At 54.3% G+C, this 20,110-nt stretch overlaps 1 protein-coding gene across 4 annotated transcripts in view; it reads left to right on the forward strand.

Moving 5' to 3' along the window:
* The window catches only part of Pde2a (phosphodiesterase 2A), a 61,107-nt gene that overhangs the window by 11,325 nt on the left and 29,672 nt on the right, over positions 1 to 20,110 (forward strand). For all 4 annotated transcript variants that reach the window (XM_055623197.1, XM_055623194.1, XM_055623196.1 and 1 more), the window contains one exon: positions 18,819 to 18,908. In XM_055623197.1, the coding sequence (XP_055479172.1) occupies positions 18,819 to 18,908 (90 nt within the window). The remainder of the gene's footprint in view (positions 1 to 18,818; positions 18,909 to 20,110) is intronic.

Below are 20,110 nucleotides of genomic sequence, written 5' to 3' on the forward strand. Positions count from 1 at the left end.
CAACCCCCCCCCAACACACACACACACACACACACACACACACACACACACACACACACACACACTCATTGGTAACTTGCTTTTAATTGTCTCATCTTCCCGGAAATTACCAGAAAGATCTCTCAAACACCCAAATTCGACCTTGTCATTCTGCTCACAAATTCTCTATGTTCCCATCTTCTTCACCTTCTGAAACTTCGGCCTACCACAATCTCCCTCATCCATCCTTGCTTCACTAAGGGCCTGCTGCTGACACCTAAGCACCCCTAGGCTCTGCAGTAGCTTCCTCTTCGGGGGTGGCCTCCTCCCCCTCTCAGCTCCAGCCCCAGCCGGCTCATGCTCCCTCCTCTGAGCTCTCCTACCTGGCAGTTGGGTGCTAGGGCATTCTGCTGTCTTATGCTCACTGTGTGTGCCATAAGGACCCCATTTTCTTCATCCTGTGACTCTGTATGTCTGTCTGGCTTGCCCCTGCACTATGAGCTTCCTATCTCCACTGATGGGAGGGCTGCCAGCCCAGTTTTGACCATGCCTTTGGGGGTGCCTTGAAATAACCCATGTTCAATGAGTAACAAAATGGGGCTAAGCTGTGGGTATTGAAGATTGAAACAGTGGTGTGTGTGTGTGTGTGTGTGTGTGTGTGTGTGTGTGTGTGTGTTGCACAAGCGTACGCATGCAGGTGCACTGGCTCCTGCGTCTGCCAGCGTGCCCAAGTGGACTGAGAGGAAGCTGTTGCCTGTGTTAGCCCCTTTGATATGAGCACTCGGGCCACATACCCTCGTTCAACCCTTAGCACCACCTGAGGATGCTGTGTTTGTGGGAAGCCGAGACTCAGGGCAGGTGCTGGGGGTGACTCCGGGTAGGGCTAGGGCTGATGTCTCCCTGCTTATTTCTTAAGATGAGAAAGGAACATCCGCAGGTCTGGGGCAGGGGCTCACTGCAGCAAGAGGCCGGGGCTGAGAACGTCCCCTGCAGTGGGACTGGGCCCGGATGCTAGGAACTGGCCAAGGGAAGCGGGAGGGATTGGAGAGTCATTATTAATTTATTTATTGCCATGGTGTTCCCCACGGGTGGGAGCTCCCCCCAGAGCTGGGACAGATGGTGTTCCTGGGAGCCGGCAGTGTCTCAGCAGCCTCGGCCTCCTGCCAGGAAAGACTGCATTTGTCACCAACCCCAGGAGCCTCAAGGGGAGCGATTTGGAGAAGCTGAGACCCTCTAGGGTTTGATGGGCTGAAGGAGCCTGGCTCTCAGCTCTGTGTCTCTGGCACAGACTCTGTACCTCACCCATTGACTCTACTGTCTGCACATTCACATACGGTCCCTTCCCGGTTCCACCAGCCTCATCTTCTCCATGAGGCCTCCCTGGATCAAACACTTGTTCTCATCACTGTAGTCTCTCTCCCTTTCGTGTTTGGGTCCTGCTGCCTTCTCACTCTGATGAAGGGATTTAGGCTGGGACTGTCTCAGCTCCATCTACCCACAACCCTTCACTCATCTCAGAGGACGGCCATCATCAGCTTTGCCTTTTGGGAGGACCTATTCCAGCCTGTCTGTCACTCCCAGTGTGTGGCCATGGATCTCTCATGTAGCCATCTTAAATCCATCTTCCTCACCTGCAAGTGGAGATAAGATCTCCCAGTGGACACAGTGCAGGTTTGCAGAGAACTTGCTTAGCGTGGACAAGGCTCTCGGTGCTAGCCTCGACACTGTGTAAATCAGCACTCTGGAAGCTTGGAATAGCTAATACTATGTCTTCAGAAAACAGACTAGCATGAAACAAGCAAGCAGTAACAAAAAGCCCAAACAAAAAGATCCCCATCTCGCCCGGGACAAGAGTACACTGCTATTAGCATCAGCGCCAGAGCAGCTGGGAGAGGCTGCAGGGCTCGTGTGCGGATCGGGCCCAGGCCTGTGCCACAACAGGTTTGGAGGAGAGCTTTCTTGCTCAGTGATCCTTAGTCGGGACGAAACCCAACACCCCCTCCTGACTCGATCGACAGTGCACGCAGTAGGGCTTGTGGAGTTCTGCGGGCTGGGACACCCCTCTGCACTGGCTGGGCGGCAGCCCTGGAACCACGCCGTCAGCACCCTCCGTCCACAGCAGGCACCAAGCTAGCACACCCTTTAGGGTGCCTCCCTGGCCTTTGGCCAGCTCCGGGGGGGCCCCTCTGGCTAATCCTGAGATCCAGGCTGTGGCATCATCACTTTGAAGTTGGTGAGCTGAGCACACCAGGCTAATACCTCTGAGCCGGGACCAGGGACCAGGTGAGGTCCTGGGAGCTCCAGCTGGGATGAAGGCGGCAACAGGCGCTGAGACAGAGGCCGGCCCCGGACAGAGGCACGGCGCCTACACCAAGCTCCCAATGCACGGTCCAGCCTCTGCATCTCCGCGCTGCCTTTGAGAAAATAGGGACTACATCCCTCGGCACGCACTGCTCCCGCACCCGCTGGGCTCTCTCCCGTCCACTTGTTCTTGAACAGTCAGTGCTTCAGGCTGGTAGCTTTGCTCGGTCTGCAGCACACGCTAGCTCTTCCAGCCCCCCACACCCCACCCTTGCTCACGCTGACCCCTCCAGGTTAAGTGTGTGACGTTTCTCACTTCAGGTGGGGTCAGTCTTCTACTCTCCCTGGGCACCCACGGCTCTTAGTCTCCCTTGTCATGCCACATAGCTCTTGGGTTGTAGATCTTGAGTGAGCTATACCCTTCCTTCTTTCATTGCTCTTGGGTTCACTCAGGACTGGCATACAGTGGGTGCTTAATGAAGACTTCTTGCATGAATGAGCATAGCTGTGCACAGGATTGGAGTAGTTCTAAGAAGGAGGCTCAGCTGGTGGATTAGGGCAGCCACGAGATTTCCAGGAGACTTCATGGAGACATCCTTGGAACTGTGAGGGATGGAGGGAATCAGGGCCAGCGATAACCTGTCAGAATCTATGTGGTCAGCTCCTGACTGAAACCACGAAGAGTGGTAAGGAACAGGAACCCCCAGAGAGAGGAATCTGAAACTCAACCCTAAGGGGCGCCCCCAGGAGGTGGAAGATGTGGTTTGAGAGCTAGGGAGCAAGCTTGAGGCTTCAGTGGTGGGTGAGGGGACCATGAACAGGTTCGCAATGGGCAGAGCTGGGAGCCGTGCAGATCAAGTCTGCTGCTTTGGAGGAGAGAGGCTCGTGAGAGCACAGGTGGGCAGTGGGGAGGGCGCCACAGGCCCTGGGCAAAGAGACCTGGGGTGAGGCGGGAAGGGCCACAGGGGAGGCCATTTTGCAGGCCTAGTTGAACTTTCCTGATCCAGCCCGCCTGCTGCCAGCTGTTGTTGCTTCTTCCTGAGTTCTCACATCAGCAGCAAGTGGCCTCAGTGTTGCCCTGTGGCCCTGAGGGAGCCGCTGCCAACAAGTCAGCTGTAGCATCTGGCATCCATGGGGCCCCCAAGGGCCTACCATCTGTCTGTGCCCACCTGTCAGGCTGCACAAGCCTGGGGCGTGTAGGGCCTTGGGACCAGAGACGAGGTTTCAGCTGTCACCCTAGCCTGTCTCTCTGTCTGCCCATCCATCTGTCCACACTGTGACTGATGAGAGAACAGTGGAAATGGCATCACAGGAAGGTCCTTCCATCAGGAAAGTCTAGTGAGAAGAGAGAGTGTCAGAGAAGATAAAAGCCGGGGTAAGGCCAGGCCGTGAGCAAGCTCAGAGAAATCCAGGCTCCTTGAGAACCCAGAGTCAGCTCGGAGAAACAACGGGGACTAGCAGAGAGCTGCACAGCAGGTCCACAGTGGTTCTGGGACAGATGCTAGGCCCAGGCATGAGCATGATGGATGAACACACACACCCCCACCGCCTCCTCACCCTCCCCCCCGACCTCCTTGTCCTGCTTGGCCCTTGGCTGTAAACACTCAGAGAACAAGTTCCGTTTCCCGGGAAATATTTATCTCAGGCCGTGTGGGGAGCGTGTGTGTTGGCCTCCTTGTGTCCTTCCTGCAGGTTGGCCCAGGTCAAGAGGTGAGAGGCCTTGGCAGCCATGAGGGGCAATCTGCAGGGCCACAGAAACAGCCAGGAAGGAGGGGGCATACCCTGGGTTCCCCGATTGGATCCTGACTCAGAACCTGGGAGAGAAGCTGGCCTGGGAGAGAGGGACCTGTTTACTCTGAATCCCACAGCATGACCTCTGCTCTCTCATCCTGTCTTCATCCTTGTCAGCCCTGGCTCTGACAGGTTCCCGCCTCTAAGACATTTCGCTCCTGTCTGGTTCCCCAACCCTAAGCCCTTTCTTTCTCTTCCTCCGCATTTCCTGGCTCTCAGGGGCTTCCTTAGGGGTGGCTTCCTCTGGGACAGCTTTTCTAACTCTGACCTGCTGACCTTTTGTCATCCACCCTCCCTCTCCTTCCTCCATCAGGCTTCCAGACTGAGGCCTGCTGGTCTTGTCCAAACTTGGCCAGACAATGTGTGTCATAGCCCACCAGGAGTCTCACTAGGAAGCAGGCCTAGGCACTCTAACAATGGTGCCTATGTGGTACCCAGTGGCCATCTCCTGTGCCCATCTCACAGACCAGCCCAAGCCCAGGCGCTTAGACAATTTGAGTATATTGAGGGGAGACTATGAAAAGCCCCATGAGCCCACACAGAATTGGCAGGAGTTTTTGCTGACTGACTACGGGCTGTATGTCCCAGACAGGGCCTGGCCCGACTGGACCCTGACAACAGGAAACCTCTGAAGGAACACACATCAGCTGAGGCCTGAGCACAACAACAGGAAACAGTGCTGACACAAGGCAGCAGCTCTGTGACTATGCCCAGCAAAGGGGTGGGGGGGTGCCACTTCAGGTGACGCCAAGACGTGGACCTGGGGACAATGGGTGTTCTAAGGGGTGTGTGACATCAGGCTCAAGACGTGTGATACGACTAAGTATGTGAGGGTGATCCCAGGAGACTGTAGAGAGGAAGTGAGTCACGGGTGCCGGTTGCGTGATACTCTGAGACCCTGAGTGTGTGAGACAGTAGGTACATTGTGTGTGACACTGAGGGTAATGAGGGGTGTGAGGTCGTGAGAATCAGACACATGAACACGGGGACCGACAGTGTGTGGTAACGGGCGTGCTCACCGGTGTGATCCTGAGCGTGTGGCTTGAACGGTGAGGCCCAGCGTGTGCCCCAAGGACATGACACAGTAAGGCTGAACGTGTGAACCAGAGTGTGACGTGAAGTGACACTGAGTGTGTGAGGTGGCTGTGGTGCATGCGGCCCTCGGCCTGACACTGCACCCGTGACGTGCAATGGCCATGATGAAGTAAAACGTGAGCGCACGGCGCTGAGCGTGGCGGTGCTGTGGGAAGACGGCCAGGGCTTGGCACAGGGGAGTAACAGCACAGAAGACAGTTGGCCCCGAGTGCCGCGAGTAGCACGGCGAGTGGACCTGCTGGAGGCTCCTGAATGAGCCTGGGAGAGGGTGGGAGGTGGAGGTGAGTGAACTGGCTGGTGACTTTGGAGGAGAGGAAGGAAATGGTGCCATCGTGTGGGCATGAGAGGGTAATAAGGACCCCTGAAGTGGGCTGGCAAGTGCGTCCCCTGGACAAGCATCTGCATTTGATCCTGCGCCATCATCCTGGTCCTGGGGAGGCAGAGTCAGGAAAAACTCTGGTGCTTGTTGACCAGACAGCCGGGCAGAGGGAGGGCCGCATTCATACACACACACACACACACACACACACACACACACACACACACACACTGGCTCAGTGACTGACAAGTGGAGCTAGAAGCCAAGGCAACCTGGTGACCTGGATGCAGACAGGAGCAGGGAGAGGGTTGCTGGACAAAGGGTGGGGTCAAGGGAGAGGAAACACTTTTATTGTGGAATGTTTTATTTTATTTTGTTTTATTATTTTGAGACAGGATCTCATTATGTAGCCCTGGCTGGCCTGGAACTGTCTATGCAGACCAGGCTGGCTTCAAACTCACATAGATCTGCCTGCCTCTGCCTCTGCTTCCTGAGCGCTGGCATTAAGCATGCTCACCACCATACCTGGCCCCAAATAAAGAGGCTTGAAGCACAACCACAAAGAAGAATGCAGGAAGCTGCCATAGCACCCAGGTTCAGTAGCTGCCGAGATTCGGTCGTGTGTATCTCACATTCAGCCATGTTAGCAGTGTTCCTCTTCATTTTTGTTTTCAATTTTCTTTGGTTAAGTTAAAAAAAAAAACCTATTTAATTGTGGTAAAACACACACAGGAGAGTTTTCTGTCCTTAAATATGTTCACATTGTTTCTGAACCAAGCTCCAAACTTTTTTCATCTCCCAAACAAAGTCTACCTATGAAAAAGCCTCCTGCCCGCCTGGCCCCTGTGGCTCCCTCCCATTTCTAGTCTCCAGGGCCCCATCTTGGTGGAATCATGCAGTATTTGCCTTTTGAAGACTGGTTTTTTATGTCACTGAACATATTGTCCTAGAGGTTCACCTATGTTGGAGCATGTGACAGGACTTTCTTCCTTTTATAGGCAAGTGATATTCCAGTGTCCATATTCTTGCTTATCCGTTTGTCCACTAAGGTCCCTTGTGCCGTTTCCACTGTGTAGCCGTTGTGGCTACTGGGCCAGTGAACGTAGGTGTAGAAAGGTCCCATCAAGACGCTGCTTTCGATGACCTTAGGTATATATCGATAATTGCTCTAGCTGGCCCATATGGTAACAATCTGCATTTGATTTTCCTGTTTTTCTCTTCTTTTTAGTTTCTTTAAAAAAATTACCTGTTATTTAGTGTGTGTGCAAATGCACACGTGCTTGTATACACCGTGGCACACATGTAAGGCTCAGAAGACAGTTTGCAGGGATCAGTTCTCTCCTCTGCCATGTGGACGGAAGGAATGAAACCCAGGGTTGGTGGCAAGTCATGTCCAGGCCTATTTGTGTCGAGGCAGTGTTATGCTATGTATCCCAGAATGCCTTGATTTTACGGTCTTCTTGCGTTGGCTCGCTGTGTCCTGGAGTTACCAGTGTGTGCTAGCATGCTAGGCCATTTCAGTAGTTATTTACTTCAGAAGTGGTCTCCCTGTCTCTCAGCATCTGCGTCATTTTCCAGTCCCTCCCACAGAGCATAGGGGTTCTGTCCCTCCACACCTCAGCCAACCCTTGTTGCTTTCTGGATTTATTGGCCTTCCTAACGGGCATGGCGTGGCCTCTTGCTCTGATTTTGATTTTCTTTTTCTAAGTGACTAGAGATGTTGAACGCCCTTCCGCACGGCCGCCTTTTCTGTGTATCTCCTCTGGGGAAATGTCCACGCAACTCCTTTGTTCATACGTTAGGTTGGATTGTTGGGTCATAGGAGTTCCTTATGTAGTAAACCTTTATGAGATACAAGATTTCAAGTGTTTTTTTCCCCCGCTCGTTCTGTGGGCCACTATGCTGAAATGTTTTTATTTTATTTTCAGCTTTCTTGGCAGGCTTGCTTGTGGCGTTTTCACTTACACTGAGTGTGCTGACTCCCTCACCCTCCCCTCCCACTTCCTGGTTTCCCTGATGCTCCCATCCCCTCTTCAACCCTTCTACCCAGTGTCCTGCCTGCCACTTTCAAATCACATTTATTCCTTTATTTACTTTGGCGGCTGAAAGGTCCTGGGTGGCATGGAAATGAAATGGTGTGACAGAGAGCCAGCGTGGAAGGCTTACCTGGCGCTGTGAAAGGGTGAGACACTGGCCCGGTGTGAAGTGTGATTCACAGAATGTGAGACATTCCGAGTGAAGGTGACAGCCAGTATGGGACACTGTGGGCAATGGAGTGACCCTGGGTTATCGGGTATGCGGGGCCTGCTGCGAGAAGGTGGCGGTGATTTTGTCCTTGTGTGAGAACTTGGGGTACCGTGTGTGGCATTGAGCGTAGAGAGGTGAGAGGGACTGAAGATGTTTTGTGAGTGGTTGTGTCTGGGTCAGTCCCAGCCTTACTTGCTGACCACCAGAGGGGGGGATGGACATTGTAGCATGGACAAGAGAAATTCTCAACTGGGATAGACATAGTGTCTATGAGAGATGTGAGGAACCCTTCCTGCTCCGGATACCGGGAAAGATTGGAAGGTGAGGCTGCCTCACCCTGGAGGCTGACCAAACTGACCAAGGCTGTTGGTGGGATCATGGGATGCATTCCCCATGCTGGGTGAGGGCTCTGCCTCTTGGGGTGCTTCCCCCTCAACCCTGGAGCTCCAGCGTCTAGCTGACAGAGCACCCATGGGAGCGCCTGGGAGAGATGTGCTGCCACCCCTCAGCCCTCTTCTCTCTCCCTGTTCTCTCTCTCCTGTCCCTGGCTCAGTGTGGTGGTGGCACATCTATTTGTTCCTGCTTTCCTTTCTCCCAGACCCCCACTGGACTCACCAGCCCGTGAGCCTCCAGCACAGGTTCCTGAGGCCTCATTCAATTAAGACCGATGCAATTTGCTCATGGAAAAGAAAAAAAAAACCCCATAATTTCGTTAATCACACCAGTAGGGGATCTGGGCCTACTGATGGGGAAAGCAGGGAAGGGTAGAAGGCTCATGCCAACAGCTGAGGACACGAGTGTCCACTGCCTGTCCCAGGACCCTAACCACTGCCTTGGGTTCTTTTAGGAGCCAACAGGGTTTAAAGCTTGGGTCACCCCAAACCCAGATAGAGGCTGTGACACAGGCGCCTACCCACCACCCCCACAGGTTTTCCTGGTTGGATCCCTACCTGTTTCCTAGTGTGACCATGAGGGTTGGGTGTGGGGGGGTTCTCAGAGTCGCTGGGCTGGGTTTGCTGGGCCCAGCATCTCAGTTGAAGGACATTCTCCTGGAAAGGGAGGGTTCAGGTTGGGTCAAGGGGTTAGGGTCCTAGGAGGGGACATAGGAATGGGTATGTCACCCTGAAAGCCTCACCTGAAATGTGACATTCTAGTTTCAGAGTCAGAGCCCCTCCAGTCCAGGCTGTCCTGGAGGGAGGACAGGAAGAAAGGGACCTGCCATGTGCTTGTTAGCTACAAGGCCGGCGCATCTCAGCCTTGCATATTATCTCCTAGACATGGACTCCAGAGGAGCTGATGAGGCTGGAATTGAGCTCTCTCTCCTCACTGAGGCTTTCCTTTCTCAGCTGCCCAGAGGTGGTCCCAGGCACCTGCATCCAGCTGAGGCAGACTTGTCTGGCTCTAGCTCTGGGGAGGCTTCTGTTTGCAGATCAGGGAGGACTTTTTGTTTGGTTGTTGTTGCTGTTGTTGTTTTAAGGTTTGTTGAATGTGTTGTGGCACGTGCTAGAGCAGAGACGTAGGTCCTGATCTCAGAAAGGTGGTGGAGGAGGGGAGTCTGACGGTGAGGGGGATCTGACTCTGGCCTGGGGATGCCAACACTTGGCTACAGACGCATTCGCTCATTCACAAGAGTAGCCACCAGGCCATTCCTGGTCTCCCAAACAGCTCCACATGCACAGCACACATACACACACACACACAGCACACTCACAGCACGCATACACACACACACACACACACACACACACACACACACACGACAAACACTCATGTGACCCTTAATGGTCTTATTCACACCTCCCTGGACAGAGGTGGTGAAGACCACCCGGAAATACAGATGGCCACATGGATCCAGGAGACACAGAAGATACATGGACTTTACTGTTACACAGTCTTCCATGGAAGCACAGACCACATACTTTCACACCACAGATGTTTCTGTCTCATGACCCGAGGGACATATTCAGCAATGGTCATGTGATGGTCCCTAGGGACACACCATTATAGATGGCATGTGCTTAGGTCACCAGGAAAGAGAGAGCTCCCAGCTCCCCACAGAGTGAGGGGGAAAAACAGCCAGTTCTGATGAGTGTACCCAGAGTTTTGCAATGAGAAAAGCCTCTCAAATGCTGCTAAAAATCTCCTTTGCAAAATAAAATTTGTTTTGAATCACCCAGAGGGTCTGAGGTCCCAGGAGGAGGGCATTGTCTTTCAGAGACCCCCTGGCTCACAGTTGCCAGCCCTGGTGTGTGGGACTGTAGGAGCATGTGTGTGTGTGTGTGAGCACATGCGTGCACTAGGCCCAGCTCCCAGGCCCCAAGGATGAGAGGAGGGGAAGTGGGAGAAATTCTGCAGAATCCGGATGTTTGTTCTCTGGCTTCTGGGCCCTCCAAAAGCAAATAAATAGCTTTGGATGCCAGCCTGCCTGCCGGGAGGGGCTGGATGGGCGGGCATGTGAAGAGCCTGCTTCTGTCCCTGGAGCCCCACCAGCTGGGATCCTGTACATCAATGTGCAGTGACGGAGGTCCTGGCCAGTTTCTGCTGCGTCTCTCTCTCTGGGGATTGGCCCTCTCAGCTGAATAATGGAGGTAGGGAGGAGGTGAGACTGGTCAAGCTTCTCTTGGAGACTGAGATAGACGGTGACACTTGGGACCTAGTACAAATGGGAAAAGGCTGGGAGGAGACATGGAGGGGGCAATGGGAGTACAGACTCAAGACATGGGCCCTGAAGCCTGCAGGGTCTCCCCACCAACTCTCTGGCTCACTGGAGGGTGTGCTAGGTCCCTGAGGCCTAGCTCTGCCCCGCTCTATGTGAGGGAGCAGGGAGGAAGGAGATAGGAATGAGAGCCAGAGAACAGGACTGGGTTCCTGGAGGACCAGACCAAGGCTGGGCCGGAAAGGTCAGAAGAGAGGGTGCTGGGGTGTAGGGAATAGGGGACAAGGGTGCCAATGGGTGAGGGGTAAGGAGGGAGGGTCAGGGGTAGAAGGCACCCATTGAGCAAAGGCCTGAGTTTGAAGACACTGGGTAGAGAAAGAGCACAGAGAGGAACACAAAGGCAGGGGCATGCCTGAGATGAACCCTGTCCAAAAGATTCCTCACCCCAGCCCCCAGTAAAGAAGGGCTATTTTTAGGAACAATAAAAGTGCTCACACATTCCAGCAGGGGCAGGGAGAGGGAAAGGAGGGGCAGGAGTTGGTGCAGAAGAGGGGAACCTCTCCTCCCTCAGTTCTCTGGAAGTGCCTTCAAGGGTTTCCTTGGGTCTGTGGGGTGGGGTTGGGGGCTGATCCTGCCTCCCCAGTCCTGTCTCCAGGGTCCCCTCCTGGCTCTCACGTGTTTCCCTGTTTCTGAATTAATCTCTGTCCCTGAATTTCTCATACTCCCATTCTCCTGGGATTTGGGGAACAGCTGGGATGAGCCAAGTTGTGAGGATGAAGCCAAATACAGTCACAAGAGGAAGCAGTGTGAGACTATGGGATTGACACACACCAGAGAGACAAGCAGACACAGGTCCCTCGGGAGGTGCTTCGAGGGCTGGAGGAGTTAGGACCAATCCCTAGGCAGGTACCATGGGGCAACTACTTCTCCACCTGGCCCCAGGAGAGCCCAGCATTAGGCCCAGCACCCTGGTCAGCCCTTCCTTCCTGCCTGCTGCAGGCCATACCTCACCCTGTGTCAAACCAGTGCCATTTAGCATTTATCATCTATTGTGGACACAGCGGGGCGGGAGGGGGGGAGCTGGAAGAGTGGGAGACAAGAGCCTCTACCCAGGCCTAGGGAGAGAGTCCCATTCCACAGTGTAGGGGTGAGCAGTCTATTCCTTGGCCAAAGCGGCCATTGAGAGGCCCAAAGCCACAGGAGAGAGGGGCCTGCCCATGACTCTAGGGGAGAACCTGGCTAGTCTTTTTGCCTTCTCTGGACTTCCATGTACCCCATACCAAACTGGGGATCCAATTCCCTGACACCTGAGGCCTGTAGACTCTGGTCTAATAGGAATTCCTAGGAGGACTGGGGTGGAGACAAGTGTCCCCGTGTAGGAAGACTTCCTTGCATACTCCTATGCTGCTCACCTGCGCTTACTGAGGAGCCCTCTGATCCACTGGCTCTAGGCTTTTTTTTCCACCACAAGATAATGCTAAAGAGCAGAAGGTCTCCTGGCTTGCCAAGATACCTTGAAAATGCTCTCGAAAGTTCTCAGTGAGAAGCGCCCTCTCATTCCATAGTCTCTGCCTCTTGGACTCTGATCACGCCAGACTTGGGATGCCTCCAGGAGATCCACCTTTCTGCCAGGAGTTCTCAGGCCCCTGGCATTTCTAGGCTCTTGTTGGGGGCCAAGTGATGCCAAGAGCCAGAAGAGCTATGGGCTGATCAGGACGCAGTCCTCTTCCACCCGAAGCACCTGATCTCATGGGGGAGCCGGCTGGGAGAGGGTGACAAGGCAATGACTCACAGACCGCGAAGGAGCATCCATTGTGTAGCGAGGGTCCCAGGAGAGAGGACCACTTGCTGGCTCTCTCACTCTTTTGTCCAATCATTCCTTTGGCCATCGTTTCCTTTGACACATGTCCCTTTCTGCCAAGGGTCCAGCTAGTCACCAGCATCTTTCTCCTGAGTGGGCCATTATACCTGACTTTTGGAGGCTTCTGGACTTGCTGTGTCAAGTTCTTGACCTACCTTCAAGACCATATGGGGGGGTAGGGCCACAGATATTCAGGCTCATGGAACCCAGAACTGGAGGCCAGCCAGTTTGCTGAGGCCCTTTTTCATGGCGTGCAATCCCTCAGGTCCCTTCTTTCTCGTACACCCTGGGGGAGAGAGGGCTCGGATTCCTTACACCTCCCCAGGCACAACTCTTGAGTCACCAGGTGCTTACACCAGGCTCCACTAACTGTCCTGTGCCCAGTTCAGCTCTCATGGTCACAGAAAGAAGAAAGTCAGAGATTACAGGAAGCCAAGGTGACTAGGTGACGGTGGTGAGGAGTGTGGTGGTGTGCTTCGGAGCTGGGATTCGCCGGCAAGAAACCTGAGGGCTGTGGGGTCAGAGTGGTCCTGCTGTGTGGAGGAGGCAGCTGGAGGTGGGGAGGGTGACGAAAGACCAGAACCTGACCTAGCTCAACAACATACTAAATCTCCCAGGCTCTCCCAGGCAAGCCATCACCTCCTTCCTGTACTCAGCTCTTGCCTACCTTCCTACCTTCACTTTCCATACCCTGTCAACAACTACTACCTCCTCCTCCTCCTCCTCCTCCTCTTCCTCCTCCTCCTCCTCCTCCTCCTCCTCCTCCTCCTCCTCTTCTTCTTCTTCTTCTTCTTCTTCTTCTTCTTCCCAGTGTCTAACACCACACTTTGCCCTGTGTGGCTCCAAAGGGGCCCAAGACAGTGGGACAGAGGTTCACCCTGGCTGGGATGGAGTGGGAGGTCCAGAAGGGACTGGCTATGGGTGTGGTGAGAGGAGCCAACAGTGGGGCCAAGTGCCCCCCTCAGGGAGTGGGGTCCCTCGGGAGGCACCGGGACAGGCCCAGGTGTATTCTACAGTGCACGTGTCTCCAGTGTGGCTCAGAGGCTGGGGACGCGGCCCTGTCGGAGTAACAACTGAAGCCAGAGTCTGCGAAGGGTGGTGGGCCGAGGGAGAAGAGGGTATGGTGAGACAACAAAGGGGGAGAGAGGAGGGGGAGAGAGGGAGGAGAAGAGAGACGCTTCCTGTGGTTCTGGGCTCTTGAGCTGCCAGTGGCTCCTTCCTGTGCTCTGTTGTCACCAACTGACCCCCTTCCTCGATCTTGTGTCCCCCTACCATTGAGGATCTTTCTTGTGGAGTCTTTTCGTGAGGGGGTAGCATCCAGTTGTCATCTGGGCTGCCCTCACTGGAGCAAGGACCCACCTCCCCTCCATCCTGGTCCTTATCCCTCCTGCCCTCCACCCCACCTTTAAAGTGGGGGTGAGTGAAAGGCACCTCTCAGGGCCAGCAGCAGCAGAAGCTAGGAATTGGGGGAGGGCGATGCAAATTCTTGGACTTCTTCCTAGACCAGCTGAGTCAGAAACTCTGGGGGTGGGGCTAGCACTCTGTATTTCAACAGCCCTCCAGCTGACTCTGGGGCATGGCAAAGTTTGGGAACCACTGAGGGACATCTGAAACCACAGCCAGTAATTGAGAAAGACATCTTCCCTTCCCCATAGCCAGAGTCACTCATGGCATTGACATCTGAGTTGCCCAACCTAGCCTCTTTCTTCCTTCTGTCTCTGGCCCAGCTCAGCCTTGCTGTGGGGAGGTCTGTGGATGCAAGGGTTAGCACACACAGGCAGCTCTTGTAATATTTCAGGTGTCAGGTCTGCTAGAGGCAGCTCTTTGGGCAGGTGGCAGGCGTGGGCAGATGGGGAGGGGAAGGAGCCACCTTGTCCTGCCTCCTCTGTTTTCTGCCTCTGTAGCTAGACAGCTGTGAGGAGCCAAAGAAGAAGCTGGGATTCTGGGCTAGGGCTGGGGCTAGGGGTTTCCATACTCTGAGTTCCGAGGACTCCTAGATAGTTCTACTGAGCGCTGTAATTGAGCCTCAACTCTGGCTAGTGGCAGGCACGCGCTGGACAGTGAGATGGATGCACTCCCCATTCTCTGGGAAGGATTAGGAAATGGGTGTGCTGCCCGCCAGAACGAGAGGCTGGAGACCAAGAGGAACTGGGGGGTGACTGCTGCAGACTGCTGGTTTTCCCCACCACGGCCACTTTCTGGAGCCTCTATTCACGGCTGCACGCCTTTGCTCGGGTGTTCCTCTCCCTACACCCCCTCCCCGCGCACCCCACGCTCTCAAGATGGTTTCTTGGAGATCTGGGGGAGGAGTGGGCAGGAGCGACAGGAGTGATGGGGGCGGGGAGTGTGCAGGAAAGAGAAGGAGGGTGGCTGGAGAAGCCATCCAGGAGAAAGAGCCAGGATGTGGAGGTGGAAAAGACATGACAAGACAGGAGAACAGCATGTGACAGAGGGATGTCGACTAGAGAATGATGGGAGAGGCAGAGAAGCACTCAGAGGGGTCAGAAGAGCCTGGTCCGTAGGGATGAAAAAAAAAAAAATACAGGCAGGCAGAGGAGCTCCAGGGACCTGGGGGAATCTCCCTTTGGAGGAGTATATCAGATTCCAGTCTTCGAGGACATCCCTTAACCATAGTCCGGGGGAGACCAGAGTCAGCAAGATTGGATGAATCAGCAGATATGGCCCAGGGTACAATTTGGCTCTTACTCGGGAGTCTGATGCTATTACTTTCTTGTGGGGGGGGGGGGTCAGGTGCCGGCAGTGGGGAGAGCAGATGGCAAGTTTGTGATGTGGGAAAGACAGAAGTGAAATAAGATTATCTGCTGTCAGTGGCCCTTGGCTCGAAGCCATCTGTCCCTCAGGTGGCTCCAAAGGGGAGAAGACCAGTTTCTGGTGTCATATAACCTTGGGCTTTGTGAAGGAATTAGAAGCAGTCTGGACCCGCCTATCTCCCCCAAATGAGATCACACATGCTAATCCAGGCCCAAGTTTCAGAAAGCTATCAACCTTCCTGGTTTCAGAGAAACCCTGGTTCCAAGTTTCTCCTTTCTTGGTACCTGGGGAGAAAGACGTGAGAATGGCGCTGTCTGCGGTGCTGACGGCAGCTTAGCCCACAGCAGCAGGTAGAGAACAGCAGGTGAGGGGCCTGCAGAGAGCAAGAAGGCTCTGCTCGTTCATCCTCCCTCCTGCCTGCCACAAACTGCCGGCAACCCTCCACCCGCTTCCCCCGCCACTCACCCATCTACCCATCTATGCGTCCACCATCCGCCCACTCACCTATTTTTATCTACCCATCCACGGGTCCCGCGCTTTCCATCCACTCACCATTCACCTATTTTTCAACCTACCCACTTACCCTCATCAAATTAAACCATAAAACCACCGAACTAGACTTAGCCAAGGTTCAGAAGAGGAAAGGGGTGTGTTCGAGGCCATCTGCAGCGCCTGTCAGTCTGGGACGGGCTGGAAGGCGTTGCTCTTGTTTGTGCACCACAGGTTCTCCCCTGGGGTCTGGGAAATTGCCTGCTTGTTACGCTGCTATTTACACGGGTATTTGTTCACAGAAGCTGCAAGGACAGGAAATGTGACTGCCTCCATCCGCCCCGAGCCAGGGCTCTTGTGCTCACATGCTACGTGCACCCGCACACGTGTGTGTGTGTGTGTGTGTGTGTGTGTGTGTGTGTGCACGCGTCCTCCTCAGTGCTCAGGCCTGTGCTCAGTGGATGTGTGGCTGCATTTCTCCGGGTGTGCATATATGAAGCATCTACATGCAGGTGCGGGTTAAGGTGATACATGGCAGCATGTACGTGGTACACAGAAGCCTGTGGAGTGCACGGGAGCCTGTGGGCAGAAATGGCTGTTTTCTGTGCTCTTCTGAGAGCCCGGAGAGCTAGCCCTGTTGGAGGCTGGCTCCCCACTGTGCCTCCGGTTCGGGAATTGCCCCATTTCCCACTCACAGCTGCTCCCTCCCCCAAGGCTGCAGCTCTGTGCCCAGGCAGGCTTTGAACCTGGCTCCCCTCCCCCAGCTGCTGTAGTGGTTACCCTCAGACTGGGATTCACTGGTGAAGTGGCATTCGAATGAGCTGGGCAGTCCCCTCTGAGGGCCAGATCTGAAGCGGCTGCTTCCCTCAGTGCTTCCTACAGAGAACACCCCTCCTCCTGGGCAGGTCAGACTCCAAAGCAGATGGAGAGGTGGCCGCTAGTCTGCATCCTACTCACTCAGCCAAAGACGGAGGACCCCTCCTCGCTGGTGCCCCAACTCTCCCCACTTTCCTGCCCTCAGACTAAAGAGTCACAGAAACTGATCAATCAGAACAAAGGCCAGGCAGGCAGGAACCAAGTGGAGTAAAGACAGCTCAGGGCACCCACCAATCCAAACAAAGGGCAGGTTGAGGAGCTGGCCAATCAGAGCAAAGGACACACTGATTTCTCTAAGCCCCTGGTGTTGGGGGGAGGATGGGAGTTGGGTGCTGAATATGCTCAGATAGGGGTGGAAGATCTGAAGGTTTGGGTAATCTCTGGCCCACCACAAAGGGGCCATTGTTTCTTTTTGAGCCTCAGTTTCCACATCTCTCAAATGGGAGACAGTTATCTACAGCCTGTGGTTTTGGAAATTTCTCTTGAATATGAGGCTCACTCCATCTTTTTAGCTGCATCCCTTATACCCACGGCAGATATCACAAAGGTCAGAACATCTCCGGGCTCTTCTTGGCGATCCTCCTGCCTCCACACAGGAATAGGTCTACATGAGCACCACCAAATAGAGTCCTGTTCTTAGAGCACCAGTCTGGAGAGTGTGGGTGAAGAATTATTATTATTATATTTTTCTGGGCATGGAATCATCCCTCTGTGTGGTCTTTAGCCTTGGTCTAGTAGCCTGGGGCAGTGCTGTGCTAGCAGTGATACGAGCATCCCTGGCATATGCGCTACGTGAGGAAGTAGTTATTCCTGTGAGAACCTAGAAGAGCCTGATATCCTGCTGGGTATCATCAGGGATGTAGGGCTCTATGGAAGGGCAGCACTGAGGCTGTGCAAGCTGTGCCCGAGGGTCACAAGCAAGCAGACTTAGGATGTGTCGTTTGGAATCAACTGCTTTCACTAGCCAAGAGTGGCTACACTTCAGCCATGATCAAGACTTGGTACACCCTTGACAGTGGGAGAGATCAAAGAAAGGTCAGGCACGGAAGGCAGGCCCGCTGTTGCCCCACCCACTGGGAAGACAGGGGGTGGGGGAAAGGCCGTAGCCACGGAGACTTGGCAGTGGCATTTGGAGCTGACACCTGGAGGAACCCCAGGCTTCATTCAGACCCCGGCTCAGGATTACCTTTCCGTCAGGCTCATTCTTGACAACCCTGGGGGATGGGAAGCCAGAATTCCCCACCCCTTTCATCTGGTGGCCTCAGCTTTGGCTGTGTGGCGGTGCTGGAAAGGGGCGTCAGCTTCCTGTGAGCTCTTTTGGGTCCCCTGGTCATTTGGTGACCACAGAGCTCACCCCCATTCTGGGGTGTCTGAGGAAGTGAAGTCGTGACAGGTAACAGAGGAGCTTCAGGCTGAGCCTCCCTGAGATATCCAGTCTTAGCCACATGCTGGATTTGGATCCTACCTCCTACCTTGAGAGAGTCATATCATTTGGGCAAATGTCATCCCGTTCTTACCCGGGACACTAGGAATTGGGGATGGTTTAAGCACATTACAGAAATGAGGGATTTGCACGTCCCCTATTTGGGCTGACAACTTTCTGTGAACATAACTCTGATGTTTCAGCATTTTAATTTATATCAACTGTGTGCATACTATGGCGTCCACTAAGACCTTCAACTTGACATCATTTTCACAGGAATGGGGCCCCTACAAGCCATGCCTCCTCCGTCCCATAGTTGCTCACTTCGCACCCTAAACACGACATACAGGGAAGGCATCAGGAAGGACTTCCAAGGATGGGGAGACGGGGCACCGCTGGGTGGATGGTGTGAGTCACCGTTCTGCCTTGGCCTTGCTCCCCTCTTCCATTACCTTTCTCTTTGATCCCCTGCGGTTCTGGCCAAATTAATAGAGCGAGAAGAAGAGACCTTTGTTGTCTCAGTTCCGGCTCTCCAAGGACGAGGCCTGTTCCTGGGAGGGGAAGGCTAGGAGGCACTCAAGGCTAACTGCCTTCCCTGCCTGTAGTGACCTAACTCTCATGCCTGCCTTTTTTGTGCTCCAGGACCCCTATGATGGCTGCTTTCCACCCAGCCCTAACTCAGCTGAAATTGGCATATGACCACAGTTCCTCCAACATACAGAGGACAGAGTTGTCCCTTTCATAAAGGCAGGAAACCTGGGTTGATTCCAGGCTTGACTTCATAACTCACTGTGAGGCCTTGGCGAGGCCCCTGGTCCACCTCTAAGCCTCAGTTTCCCCTTATGCAAGGTGAGGGGACTTGGTCAGTCTTTGGCCTTAATACTGCGGGAGTCTGATGCTCTAAGCTCAGGCGTGTAAGTTGTCTCTGGGACTTACCCGGCAGTCCCTGTGCACAGAATTCTGCCTGGGCTACCAGGCAGACTCACTCCTGCTCCTTCTTCTCTTCCAGGATGCTTTGTTGAGCCTGGGCGCTGTTATCGACATCGCGGGCCTGCGACAGGCTGCCAAGGATGCCCTCTCAGCCGTGCTCCCAAGAGTGGTAGGTGTCTTCCCCTCCCACCCTTCCCTCTCAGCCTTTGTCCAGCTCTGAGCTGCACTTCACCCTGCCAGACTGTTGTTTGGGTTTGGGAGCATGTGTATCAGGAGACACTGAGGATAGACATGAAGAAGAACTTCCTGGATATCAGGGTTAGGAGGTCCTAGAGGACTCACTCCTGACTCGTGGATCTGGTATTAGGGCAGGAGACTGGGCGGTTAGCAGTCCGTAAGCTTCTCCTTCCCATCACACCTCCATGAATGGGGTGGTAGATCGAGGGAGGCAACTAAGATCACCTGACCCCTGAGTGCCCTGTTGGGGGCGCTGTACCTCTCTTCAGCAGCCCTTGGCACTTCTGGCTCCAATAGCCATTGCTCATTCTTTAAGCAGGAGGCTGGCAAAGCAGCTCCCAGGAGTCAACAAAGCAGTGTCACAGCTGTGCCAGATGGAGGGAGACAGGGGACCTTGGAGAATAGATTTTGAATCAGTGTAAGGAGCATGAACAACTTCATGGGGAAGGAAAAGTCTAAACTAAATCCCCTTGAACATCCTCTCCCTGCTCTAACGGCCCAGGCATCTTTGGCTTGAGGAAACATGACCAACTCCGGATGCAGCCTTCCCACACTAGCGCCTATCGTCCCTGGCTGAGTGATGGATGAGCCTCCAGAGGCCCAGAGAGGGAGGGTACTTCACCAAGGACACACAGCATAACAGGGACAAATGGGGCTTGGCATCTCTGCACCTCTATTCCCTGCCCCTGTCCTCAGCTCTGTCTTCCCCAAACCTCCTAGAAGTTCAGCACCCAGGAGGAGGGCTAATGACTGAGCTTTATTGAGCGTGAAATTGGTAGGAAGTGGGTGGTGTGTTGGCGCCCAAAAATAAATCCTCTGGGAGAGGGTTGTGACTGAGACAACATCTGCCCTGGGGTGGAGGAACATCTGGATGGCGAGGGGCGGGGAAGCTGGCAGATCAGTGCTTGTGGACTTGCCCTGCAAGCCTTGAGGCTGGCGTGTGTGTGTGTGTGTGTGTGTGTGTGTGTGTGTGTGTGTGTGTGGAGGAGGGGGTGAATGGCTGGCTTGGTGCCCGGCTAACTACAGCCTAAAGCTGGGGCTGAGATAACAGCTGAGGTCCAAGAGGCAGTGAGATGTCACTCAGGAGGCCAACGATGGGCTGGGGGAGCCCAGGCTTGGGGGAGCCTCTGCTTG

This window comes from Psammomys obesus, unplaced genomic scaffold, assembly GCF_907164565.1.
Source record: "Psammomys obesus unplaced genomic scaffold, mPsaObe1.curated_primary_1811, whole genome shotgun sequence".
Taxonomy (NCBI): Eukaryota; Metazoa; Chordata; class Mammalia; order Rodentia; family Muridae; genus Psammomys; species Psammomys obesus.